This window comes from Spea bombifrons, chromosome 3 (genome assembly GCF_027358695.1).
Source record: "Spea bombifrons isolate aSpeBom1 chromosome 3, aSpeBom1.2.pri, whole genome shotgun sequence".
Classification (NCBI taxonomy): domain Eukaryota; kingdom Metazoa; phylum Chordata; class Amphibia; order Anura; family Pelobatidae; genus Spea; species Spea bombifrons.
Genome location: NC_071089.1, coordinates 117,144,784 through 117,157,292, shown reverse-complemented (window position 1 = coordinate 117,157,292; position 12,509 = coordinate 117,144,784). Strand labels below are relative to the sequence as shown.

General features: G+C 43.7%; 1 protein-coding gene across 1 annotated transcript; it reads right to left on the bottom strand.

The window, feature by feature from the left end:
- Positions 1-2,359: 2,359 nt before the first annotated feature.
- RP1L1 (RP1 like 1) lies at positions 2,360-12,129 on the bottom strand. The gene is made up of 3 exons (XM_053460495.1): positions 11,484-12,129; positions 9,624-9,795; positions 2,360-7,962 (listed from the first exon to the last, which is right to left on the bottom strand). Exons 1-3 carry the CDS (start codon positions 12,117-12,119, stop codon positions 2,741-2,743), a joined length of 6,030 nt encoding a protein of 2,009 aa, XP_053316470.1. The 5' UTR covers positions 12,120-12,129; the 3' UTR covers positions 2,360-2,740.
- Between the last annotated feature and the right edge of the window lie 380 nt (positions 12,130-12,509).

The window sequence follows — 12,509 nt, the reverse complement described above, 5'->3', positions numbered from 1 at the left end:
AAAAGCCCCGTAAATGCACAGAAACTTTTCAAATAGATTTGGGGGGGGGAAATAATTTATATTTTTGGGGGAAGTCGGATAATATTTGAACATATGAAATATGAACTAAATATGAAAACTAACTAAAAATAAAAAAATTAAAAAATTAAAATACAATTGACTAAATTAAAGAAAAGGATCTGATTTAGAAGAAAAAAAGTGATTCTAATGAAACATCTTAGAAATATTAATACATATTATTTATTCCCCGTGTATCCTGCCTCCTTTGGTTGACTACGTCACATATATGTGCCAATCTTTATAATAAAGCATAACTTAATCTTAATCCCGTAAGAATAACGGAAATAATTATTCTTAGCATGGGAAATCCCTCATTTATTGCTTATTTTGATATTATCATTTATCATTATTGTTGATTCATAAGGGTCGTAAGACACAAGTCTGCCTGGCATGACCATTTCCTAGAGGAAGGACGAAAAGGTTAACTTTTGCAGATTTGTACATTTTTCCTCCCTCCGAGACTACCATTTCTATCAGCTGTCTTCCTCAATGTCAATGGTTATCTCGTCCCCGTGAATTACCATTCATTCCGACCTCTCATTCACCCCTCACATGGTCCAAATCTCCATCTTAAAATCAGTGGTTGCATTTGCTTTTGGTGCCTCTTGTCTTGGCTCAGTCTTAGTTGGTCTCCTTTATACCCATCGTATGAATCTCTGATAACAAAGAGGGTTCCCAACATAACAAATCAAATGGCAAAATCTCGGCGCCGCTCTCTCTCTCTCCTCTGCGAGCCCTCTAGCTCGGTCTCGGTGCCGGCTTGTAATGCTGAGCGCCGGAGGATGATGTCATTTCCGGTGCTCAGCATTACAAGCCGGCACCGAGACTGAGCAGGGAGACTCGCCGCAGGACTGCTGAAAGGTAAGTACAAATAAGGGGGGGTAGGGAGGGAGGGACGGCAGAGGAAGGGTAGATTATGGGGGGGGCGGCAGAGGAAGGGTAGATAATGGGGGGGGGCAGAGTAAGGGTAGATAAAGGGGGGGGCGGCACTTTAAACTTTGCTCCAGGCGGCATTATGCCTTGGGCCGGCCCTGTCAATCCCATAATTATTTTTCATATCAGCTGTCATCTGAAGCAGAGGTTGTCCTTCAGGAACCACGATCAGAATAGGTTTTCAGGTTGTTACTCAATGATGAACAATTAATTGCTTGATTACTTCATTAAGAAATGTTCTGTTCATTTTTCTTCCTGTCCAGATGCATAACCTTACATTTTATCATTTACTTAAAACAACTAGTTTTTCTTAATTTAAGAGCAAGGAGTTTTTTTAAAAAATCCCATCATTAAGTACAATTTCAACATAAATGTCTTTTGACCACTGAAAACATGATTTGAACTCTTTAACCCCTTTAAGGACAACAGGTTTTCCTTAACCCATTAAGGACAATGCATTGTGAACTCATCCATGTATGGGCTTTGTCGTGAAAGGGGTTAAAACACAAAATAGGATTTGTTCTGCTATTTTTTCTTTCAAATACAATGTAAGTTGCTGTATGCTGGGAGTTTAATCTGTATTTCCGGTAATATTTTGTAAATTTGATTAAAACATATAGATGTTTTTTTCCTAGTTTCCTAGTTTCCGTTTCCGGATTTTACATCAACGTAAAATATGATGGCACCAAATCAATAAATATGAACAACAAAAAAGATACCCCCCCCATAAAGTACCTGGATCAAAAAATGATTCAGGTTTAGGATTCATTTTATCGGTTTAAAGAAAAATGTCAGTAAAAACATATATAATACATATATACAGTATATGTACATTTTTTATTTTATTTTATTTTTAACTCAGATAGTCTTATTCCATAACAGTCTTTAAGAATGGGTCACATTCCATGAAACAATGTTAGTAGATAAAGTGCTTGGTTGTTCCTAAATTTATGTCAAGGCTACCTTATTTTTACGGGTGTCACAGAGGGCAAAGTGGGCAATGCCCGTACCTGGGAACTCTTTGGGTTTGACCCGGAGATTGCCTGGTGAAGCACCGGTTCTCCGGGTCGCGGGAGCGGGGTCTCGACACACCCCGCTCCCCGCCCATTTTCCCTTTAAATGGGGGTGTTTCTCGCTGAGGGTCTCCATCAGCGGGAACGCGCATGACATCAGCGGGACTTCTCACGGACGTCAGCGTGCGGTCCTGGCCGCGTCCCGCAAGGGAAGGCTCCGGGTAGCCGGAGACCAGAAGTTCCCAGGTATGGCAATGCCCCGTCTACAAAACCTTTTTACAGCACTAGTCGGGTCCCAGTAGTTGTTAATAAACGTTTTTTTGGAATTTCATACCCAAAAACATCCTTTATATACAACATCCAGCATCACTTGGAGACATACCAAGACGTGCAAAGAACATCCAACGGTTCATGGGCAGGATAAAATAGTTGACCCTTTAAACTCACACGCGGGCAAATCATTCTCACCCATTGGTCTCTCAAACAGCGTCAGTTTTAAATACACTTCTAAGTTAGCACCAGGTTCAGAATTTCCGTAGCCTCATTAACCCAAACAATTAAATATTTGATTTGCTAATTAGTGTTTTTAATTAACCAATAAAGCTCTAAGCCTGAAATATTAGCATTATACATGACACGGTGTGGAAGTAGTTGATATATAAATAAAATTCACAGCGCTTCTAGATATCGTTGGAAAGAAATTAAATTCAAGCAAAAAATAGAAAAAAGATCTACTAAAAGTCAAAGTCGTCTTGGTCTATAACTTCCTCTTGTGAATCCTTCTTTGAGGTATTTTCACTTTCCTCAAAGCTTCCTTTGTTGTTGACGTATACTCTGCCGGCAGCTTCATTCTTGTTCATTCCGACAGGGCTCGCGCAGGTAGAGTCTCCAGCTTCGTCGTCTGAAGAACTATCTGGGTACATCTGGGCCTGCTTACTGCCGGAACTGTTCGACTGCCCATTAGGTGATGATTCCCCGGTGCTGCCGTTCATGCCCTTAAAGTCTTTGTCGCCTTCATCAGCAGAGCCGTTCCGGGTTATGACTGAATGTTGACCCAAATAAGATTTCTGCAAGCAACAACTTTGACTTCCCTCTGAAGTCTGTTCTTCGTCATCTTCACTGACATTTCCTTCTTTGTTGCTTTCAGTTGCTTCATTTTCTCCACTGATACTTTTGCTTTCATTGTTTTCTTCTGGTACTTTAGAATCTATACTCAACTGGTCTGGCTCATCTCCATCTTCTGTGGTACTTTTTTCTTCCTCATCCTCCATAGTGGATTCTAAGTCTCGTTCCACAGTATGACCATCGTCTAACTTGGAGGAAGCGGTTTCTTTATCACTACTTTGTGTCTCTTCAAGGTTGCTAGTTGTGTCATTTTCAGTTGGACAATTCACAGTTGAACATTCCTCCTTCTCAACTGTATTGGCATCTTGTTCCTCATCTTCCAAGCCTTCATCCTGTTTTTTCTCTTCTGTTATGTCTTGATGTTCTCCTCCTTTACCTTGAAAATCATCATCGCTGTGATCTTCATTCTCAAACTCTACTGAAGCATGGTCATCAAGACCAATGTCTTCTTGTTCTTCAGCTGAACATTCTGACTTGACTTGACTCGTCTTATCTCCAAGTCTTGAATGACTTGAAGAGCCTTCTTCGTTCTTGCAGTCTCTGCTCACGTCTGTGCCACCATGCTCTGCGATGGCTTCACCCATTTCCTTGTTGCACTCATCCACTTTTGAGTTAATTATTCCTTCATTGGCGACTTCATGAATCTCTTTCTTCATCTTCAAGATTTGTTGGAGATCAAACGCTCTTATGATTGGGGCATCAGCAACTGCAGCTTTGGGTTTGGATAATATGAAAGCTCTTTTCTTTATAATACATGTTTCACAGGGACAAAACTCTTCACCATTTGGTTGTCCATTGATTTCGTCTCCAAATGATGCACTGAATGTCAGATCTTCCTCATCGGTCTCGCATGAAACGTCATTTGTCCAGTTTCCCCGGTTGTCTCCGTTCGCAAGCAGCAAGACTGATCGTTTGCGCATAGTTTGCAGATGTTTTCTCCTCTCTTCTGCTTGTAGAGAAGACTTCCTCCTCGAGCCTTCATCTGGAGGTCTTGGTACTTTCTGCCCTGCTCGCCTCTTTATTTTCTTTAGCTCGTTTGCGATACTCCTTTGAATCCTTTCATTCACTTCAGCCTTTAGTTCCGCTATCATTTCATCAAGATTCTCATTGTTTTCTAGATTCCATCTAACTTTAAACTCATTCATAGCATCCACGTAGTGCGCCATAAATTCCTTCTCGATTTTCTTGAGCAGCTTTAGCACCCAGACTGGATCCGCATCAGACGGCTGCTTATCCTCCCCCGCCTCGGTTTTTCCATTGGAATCAGCGGAAGAGATGGAAGTGGACTGCGTGTCGCTGGGAGAATCGATACAATTTGTTTCTGGGGAGTTAGACACATTTGGTTGCGGATTGTTGTCGGCATTGTTAAGATTATTTAGATTATCATTATTTCCAGTTTTTTGCTTAAGATTTCCAATCAATCCTCCATCAACATTAGGGAAATTGTCATCTGAGTGCTCTGAAACATCATTTGGAGGTTCTCCATCTCTCGCGTTATTGTCTTGAGGGTCTATTTTCTTCTCATTCATGTTTTCATCTACATTAGGTGAGTTAGCTTCACCGGGACGAGAAGATGTCTTAGCGTCCTTAGTTGGTTTGAGATCTGTTGCACGCTGTTCATCTTCAGAAAGAGTTTGACGAGATCCATTGCATGCCGTGATGTTATTGATCATTTTCACGTCCGTGGTTGCTCCGACCAATATGCTTTCTTCTGCTTTTACCGCCGTCGCGGGACAATCACCGCCAATTACGCTACCATCCCCAGAGCCTCCGAATCCGCTGTTGACATCAACTCCCGAAGATGAACCAGGAGTTACTTCATCTTCCCTGGAGTAATGCTTTCCAGATTTAACATTCTTTACACATTTCTTAGCTGGGCCTTCTGCCCATAAGGCCTGGAAAATGTTTATCAATTCAGTATACTTGGGTTTGTTGTACTCCTTTGAGTTGCCTGAAGGATCTGGTCGGCCATCATCCAGGAGCTGTAGACTATCAAGGCAAGAGATCAAAGCCTTTGCTGAATTGCTGAGCTTTCGTCCCATAACAGGAGACACCTCGGGCAAACTGTTGGACCTGTCAAATTTAGATTCTTGTGACGGGCTTAGCAGTGCTTTCATTATTTGGACAGATGTATTGATGGTAGTTGGGAGAGCTTTTTGGTGACAAATTGGTTTTACAGATGCCTTACAGCACTCGGCATTGTTTTCTTGCACTTTGTCTGGCGAAGCACGTTCGTCCTTTCCTTCTATCTTGACTTTGTCAAGAGCTTTATTAACCTCATTTTGCGTTGGATTGCTAATTTGTGTTTCTACTATACAGTCTTTACTTATTTGCCTTTCTTCTGCTCCTTTGGTAGTTATGGGCTCCATCATCTCGCCGTTGGTGTCCTGGGATGCCTTTGCCGGACATTCTTCCACTTCAGAATCAGCAACCAACGTTCCCGACGGTATCTTTCTTAGCCACTCGTGAACAACTTCTATTGAGGATGCATTTGGCAATGCCGCTGGAATAAGCTCATCGTGATTTTTGTTATCTGTATCTACAGACTCATTGTGGACCTTCTTCTTTGAGGAGCTAGTACTGTTTTTCCGACTCTTAGTGTTTGTTACTTCCTCCGTACTCCTGTTGGTGGTATTTTTAAATTTCTTGCAGGTCTCTATACTGTCTTTTGATGCCGAAACACCCTTCGACTCAGGTGTGGAAGACCTTGAGCTTCCCATCTTTTCTGCTATCTCAAAGGTCTTCACCTGGTCACTGGAGACACTGCTACTGGAATGTTTAAACTTTGACCGTCTAAGATTCCTTTTGGCTGGGTGTCCCTTTGGTGGAGAAGGACTGTAAGCACATTCAAACTCGGAGTCCGATGCTTTGCTTGATGTTTTTGCACTTTGATCAACGTTGTTTGGGTCCCCCGTCTGTTTTGTTTCTTTAACGTTACCGTGAGTGGACTCATGGTCACAGATATCAGAAGAGTCCGAGCGCTTGCTCTTCTTTTCGGAAAGAGAGGAAACCCTGGAGCTCATGCTATGAAGCTTGTCGTTTTCAGGACAACTAACGCAATTGTATTTCGAGCCGATGGACTGCGATTTACCTGATGTTTGTGAGTGAGCAGGACTGGCCGTGTTGTTTTGGGATTTACAGACAGGGTGGCTTTTCTGGGACTCCTCACAATTGTCGGGGCTGTTAGAACTGGGTTGGTCATCTTGTTTGTGACATGGAATAGATTCTGCAACAGATGAGGAAGACTGGAGTGAATGGTTAGATCGTAGAGTCTGTTGACGTTTATCAGCATATGAATTCACATTTGAGTTAATTAAGTTACTTGTTTCTAAATTGACTTCCTCATCGCAAGGTCCAACACGGCCAGCATCTGGTAATAGGGTTTCACTACCTTCCACTGAAATTAAAGACGAGGAAACAGAATTACAAGAACGCCAGGTGTTCTTCTGTCCACTGTTGATTCTCGGTGTCCTCCTTTTATCAGAATGTTTACTCGAAGGAGATGATGCTCTTGTTGAAGATTCTTCATCACCATTGCCTGGAGTCCTTGAGGAGTCCAATGCAAGTTCATTACTTTCTGTATTACATTCACTATTCATTTTCTCATGGGCTGCAGGTATCTCCGCACCTTCACCACCACCCATGTCTTTAAAGTCACTGTTTGCACTTGACGCTCGTGAAATATTCCTTGTGGGAGTTGAGAGGTCTCCTCTGCCTTGTTGGTTTTCTTCGTCGCAGCTTATGTTTGACGTAGGACTTCTTGGATTTGTGCTGCTCCTCGTGCTCATCCTTCTATGACATTTCCGAGATGACGACTCAGACATCGCGCTTACTCTTTGGCATTCACCATTGGAACACGGTCTTGGAGATGTTTCAGCCTTGTCTTCAGAACTTCCAGCTCTTACGTTTTTTGACCCACGGAACTTCCCAGGACACTGGTTCGGCGGAGCACACAAACTCTTCGGACTGGGACACGACTTGTTTTGGTATCCTCTGGTATGTCTACACCCGCTTTCCGACACCATGTCTACATTCGAGATAACCGACTGAGTGCTACGACACGTACATTGGCTTACAGCAGAATATCGCACCGTTGTCTCTCCACTTCCTCTCGTTTCTGAGTAACTTGAAGACTTGTGAAGAACATGCTCGGTGTATTCCTCGGAAGACACGGTACGGAGGCTGTCTTGATTGCTCCTTAACCTTCGGTGAGATGATGTGCTGGAAGTCGATGATTGAGTTTGCCAAGTGCTTTGCTTGGCGTAATCATCATGTGGGTCAATATGTAGGGGATTCTTCCAAATATCATACTCCTGGCATTGCATTCCACAATGAGAACAGTACATATCGTCTAACTCGGCGTCGTTTAGCTTTGAACTGTAGGACTCCGCGTCGCATGGGTAAAAGGAATCGTCTGTCTCGGAGAAGTTTTCTGGGTCCATCTGCTTCTTGGTCTCAAGGTCATCTTCGTGGTACAAGTGAAGCTGTTCGCATTTTGCCTTCCCTAGCGTGCTGGATTTTTTGATCTGCGTAGACCACTGAAGGGTTTCTTCGTTTAAAAGACGGAAGCGGACCTTCATCTCCACCGAAAGGCTGCCATCTTTGTTGACGTGGACCTTCTTTTCAATGTCGTCGTTGACTAAAGAGTGGGGCGTGTCGTCCGACTTGGCGTGTGGACCTTCGTCGGCGAAGGCTGCAAAGCCATTGCTCACTGGGGACATGTTGAGACCGTTGGGGTAGGATTTGTCTGAGGACAGAGAAAACCTGGTTTTGTTGCTCGAGGCAGACCGGGGATGGATTACGCTTTTCTTCGTTTTCAGCCCAAAGTTTGCTGGACAACGTTGACATTCCATGGAGCAGAAGAGCAGAAAAGAGAAAACAAAATACATTATAAACAGACAAAACTACAAAATGGCATTTTTGACCCTAAAATTGCACTAATTATCAGGTATTAGAAAAAATATAAAATAACAACCACAACTGCTGTAGAAACCTCAAGACTTATTCAGTCCTTGGCCTTGTCTTATATTCAGAATGGCCTCTCCCATGCATGTTTAACTTCTACCACTTCTGCTGAGAGGTTGTTCCACTTAAGCACGAACGCTTAACCAAACTAATCACACGGCTTGTTGTAATAACATCTGTCACTGGTTAGAGGTCGAAAAGTACAAAAGGCAAACAGCCTTTCTTCTTTCCTCTCTGTAACTTTCCCTTAAGCCAACACTTCATCCTTTAATTAAGCTTACAGAGCACCTTTAAAGCGTCGGTAAATCAATCTGTGTTTTATTGTGGATCAGAGAAACATGTTCCAAAGTCTGGAAGAGACACTAGATGTAATGTAAGGAAGTTTTACTTTACTGAGAGGGTGGTAGATAAGTGGAACAGCCTCCCAGCAGAAGTGGTAGAGGGTAATACAGTCAGGGAAATTAAACATGCATGGGATAGACATACGGCTCCTGAATCTAAGACGAGACCAATGACTGATTAAGGTTTGAGTCTTTACAGCAGGAGAAACGGGCAGTGTAAAAGGGCCGAAAGGGGCCGATCTGCGGGGAAGCTCTTTGTGTCTTGCATGTTTTATTAATTATGATTCATGATTTGTGCAAATGGCGATTGTCAGTACCATGCTGGGCTCCAGCCAGAACCTAGAACCATCTAGATGATCCATTTGAGTCAATAGAACCACTGCTAGAATAATAATAATAATAATAATAATAATAATAATTAAAAAAAAAATGTAAAAAATCCAAGAAGTTGCTTCGCTCTTCCTCAGGAGACTTTAAAGTTGCTTGGTTAATTCCTTGTCCATATACGCTTCCCCGAGTTCTCACGCCGCTCTCTGCCTTCCCTCTCGGCTCTGCCTGCTTTGAAGTCCCGAATCACAAGCTGAAGCCTGTCCGAGATCAAACGGCGTTTCGCGGACCCCTGGATTACCCCGATGAGGGTAGAGTTAAAGGGATAACCGGCGAGGCGATGGTACGGCTGCATTAAGCGCCCCGAGAGTTAATTCGGCATCGCAGCCAGCAGACCTGACCTTGTAACCTGTCAATCATCCCCGAATTTGTTTATGTAGCGCGTGGTTTTTATTGCGGAACATTAGGAAGAAAATTGCAGGTTGTTTGGAAATTAGCGCTTTGATGAACTTGCATTTATAGTTTTTTTTTTTTCTGGGGGATAGCGAGTTTCCGCCGAATTGCAGTTTGCCTTTTTGGGGCGTAAAAGTCTGGGTTTCTTCAAAGTAAAAGGAATTAACATTTTAATCCGTGCCCAAATATTACTTTAAATTATATTGGGCGTAAAGAAGCTTCCTTTCCAGAATTAATCGTATGCTTTATTTCAAAGTAATTTGGATTATTTATTTTATTTTATTTATCTATTTATTTTTTAATTTATTTTTATTTAATTTAATTTACATTTAGGAGAATATTCATTATATTTAGAAAAAAAATGTAGCAGGAAATGGCAATAATAGTAAAATTCTGTGAAATTCACCATTTTTCTTGTTGTCCATGACCTCGCTGGTGACGCCGGGATGGGAGCGGAGTCCGGGCAGCTTCTCGGGGGCACCTTTCCTTGCGTTGTCGACTTGGATGGGTTTAAAGGGCTCTCGACCCACGCAAATCAGTATGGCGGGTGACTGAAGCACCCCCTGCATGTTTTCAATCTGCAAAATAATTAATAATAATTAATAATAATTAATTCTGCAATTATATGAATATGGGCATATTCAATGAATTTAATAACCAACATCTTCCATATTTTTAGTTGCCTGGGCCGGTACTTCAACCGATGCCGAGCGGGACTATTAAATGCCAGCCTGGGATTGTAGGAATCATAGTTTATTATTACTGTATACTGTATTCGCTGGGAGGCTGTTCCACCTGTCTACTACCCTCCCGGTACAGTAAAGATCTGAGTGAGTTCTCTTTATCCACGAGAAATAATGGAATAAAACCAAAAACAAACAAAAGGAGAAAAGACCCAGCTCCAGCTCCTTTCCCGTTGGGGTCCTACAGTCCTACCCTTTTTTTAATCCGTTGCAAAATAATATGACTTTTAAGAAGCGTTTTTGTAAACTGGCTTTATTTATTTGCTTACAACACTTTTTCTTTGATCTTAATTTCCTAGATAAACCCATTAAAGGCTTATCCACCACCTTACAGTAAACATCCAGGAGGGGCGCGCGTCTGGGACCAGATGGCACGGCGGGGGCTCCTGGTGCGCTGCAAATCATAAAATATTCCCCTTTCCTTTATTTCCACTTATCTATCACCCCCTCCTTCATTACATCTAAACCTCTGACCCTCTAGTGTTAGATTCTGGCCTCCTGTTGTAACTTTTCTCCTTATCTATTGAAATGTCTCTCTCTCCCATCCCCCTCTCTCTCTTTTCTCCACCAAAGCCGGACACATTGAGACCCCTCAGTCTTTCCTGATAATTTGATCCCGCAAACTGTTCCCCAATTTAGTTGCCCTCCTCTGAACTCTCTCCAGAATGTCACTACACCCCCCCCCGGACATGGGGGTCTCCAGAACGGTCCCCAATGTTTCCCATGGTGCTTATTCCAGAAATCGCAACCTGCTTTCTGTGCTCTTGCACCCAACGAGCTTAATTCTAGCTTTCATGTATTTTATTACACGTGGTGGCATAGAAGACGTATATTTAAGGGGGTTGTGGCCCTAGAGTGCCATGGCTGCTGTGCCAGCTAAGCCCAGATCTCCATAGGACAAATGGACCAGTTACAAGGAAGATCGTTGACCTCCCCAAATGGCCCATTGAGCCCTACAGGGTGTTCTGCCCCTGGAAATGATGATGGCAGATGATCCGTTGCCCCCTGGGCCTAGACCAAGACTCTGAAACGATTTCCATCCTTTTTTTTATACAGATTATTGGGGTTCCATAGAATATGGAATTTTGCCCCAAGTTCTCTGATCGCGAGATAAGGGGGTTACATCCTTTCTAGCCCACAACGTTGGAACCTACTACTGATTGAGAAGAAGAAGAATTCTCTGCACCATACCTGGGAACCACCAAGCTCCATGGACGGGGCCGATGTCGTCAGCGGCTGGGGCCAGTGCCATTGTGGGGGGGCTAATCTAATAGATTAAAAACGTCTATAGGGGTGGGGAAATGATCACGGACGGGAGTGGGGTGCATCTAAACGCTCCTCCTGCTACCTGCAGATTTCAGGCCATGACCCAGAAACCCTGAGGAGCTGCGCTTCATCCAGAGTCTCCCCGGGCAAAAGCGATGAGTTTCCAGGTTTGCTGATTAAGATCTCAGAGAGGGACTGTCCCACCTAATGAGGGATGCTGGGGAAGTATGCGCTATAATAGCCAACAATGCGCTTACCCTTCTACCATCCACAGTGTAGAGCCTCCTGACGCTGTACTGCAGGAGATCAGACGCGTCCTCAATGAACGCTTTGAAGCTGCGCGCGTTCCTGCGGTTCAGGACGATGGAACGTCTAACAGATGGGTCTCCATTTTTCACCAAAGTGATTTTTTTCCGTAGCTTTGGAGCCTGCGGGATATCGGCGGCGGGGTGGTCGTCATCCACGTCCTCTTGTTGACCGTGCCTTCGAGCACTAATGGGGCGTTGTGGTCGATGGACCCCCATTTTGCGCCCCGATCCACCGAGGTCGATGGGTTGGACGTATTTTTTATCAGAGCAAACATAGCGGCCGCCGTCCTTCAGCTGTTCCAGTCTGTTGATGCTATGAGTCCCCCGCGGTGTGGTGATCGTCCTTACGCCGAATGGCAATGGGACGCGGTTGGAGAGATCGTCCATGAGCGCGCTGAAACTCTTGAAGCTACGCCGGTTGATGGCCATTTTGACTCCGCCGAATTGGGGATCTCCGCTCTTAAAAAAAGTTATCCTCTTGGCTGGGGTGACTTCGCTGACGGCGTGAGGTCGTGGCACGGGGGGCAAGGACTGTTCTGGACTGAAGGGAGCAGCCATGGACCCCTCCGCAGCTGTTGGGTTCATTGTGCTTGGTTATCGGGAGCTGGAGTAAAAGCAGAGAAGGGTTTATGGTACAATGGGCAAGCGTGATACAAAAATAATGAGACACAAACAGTATCATTAACAGCTCCGACAACAGGAACCAGGAATGAATCCAAAATATTTCAAGTGGTGCTTGTGGCCTCCAAAAACATGAATCAACAGAACGCGAGAAAAGGGCCCGTGTGTAAAAAAAAGTGCTATTTGGTAAAATTCATGTTATGTGCCATGGTTAAGGGTTTCAAGAAATAACATTTCCCATCCATCACACGCATCCAAGTCTGCCCCACTCGCTGGAGAAGATCACTCGTGGGTTGACCATCTATGACGTACTCCTCACTGTTTAGTGAATACATTTTCATTCCACATTCTAAA

Bases quoted from the DNA above. Each gene is read 5' to 3' on its own strand.
- RP1L1 (XM_053460495.1), bottom strand. From the start codon at position 12,119: ATGAACCCAACAGCTGCGGAGGGGTCCATGGCTGCTCCCTTCAGTCCA. The intron at 9,796-11,483 runs GTAAGCGCATTG...ATTATTTTGCAG, and splicing joins ACACTGTGGATGGTAGAAGG to ATTGAAAACATGCAGGGGGT. The intron at 7,963-9,623 runs GTGAATTTCACA...AACGTTGTCCAG, and splicing joins CATGGACAACAAGAAAAATG to CAAACTTTGGGCTGAAAACG.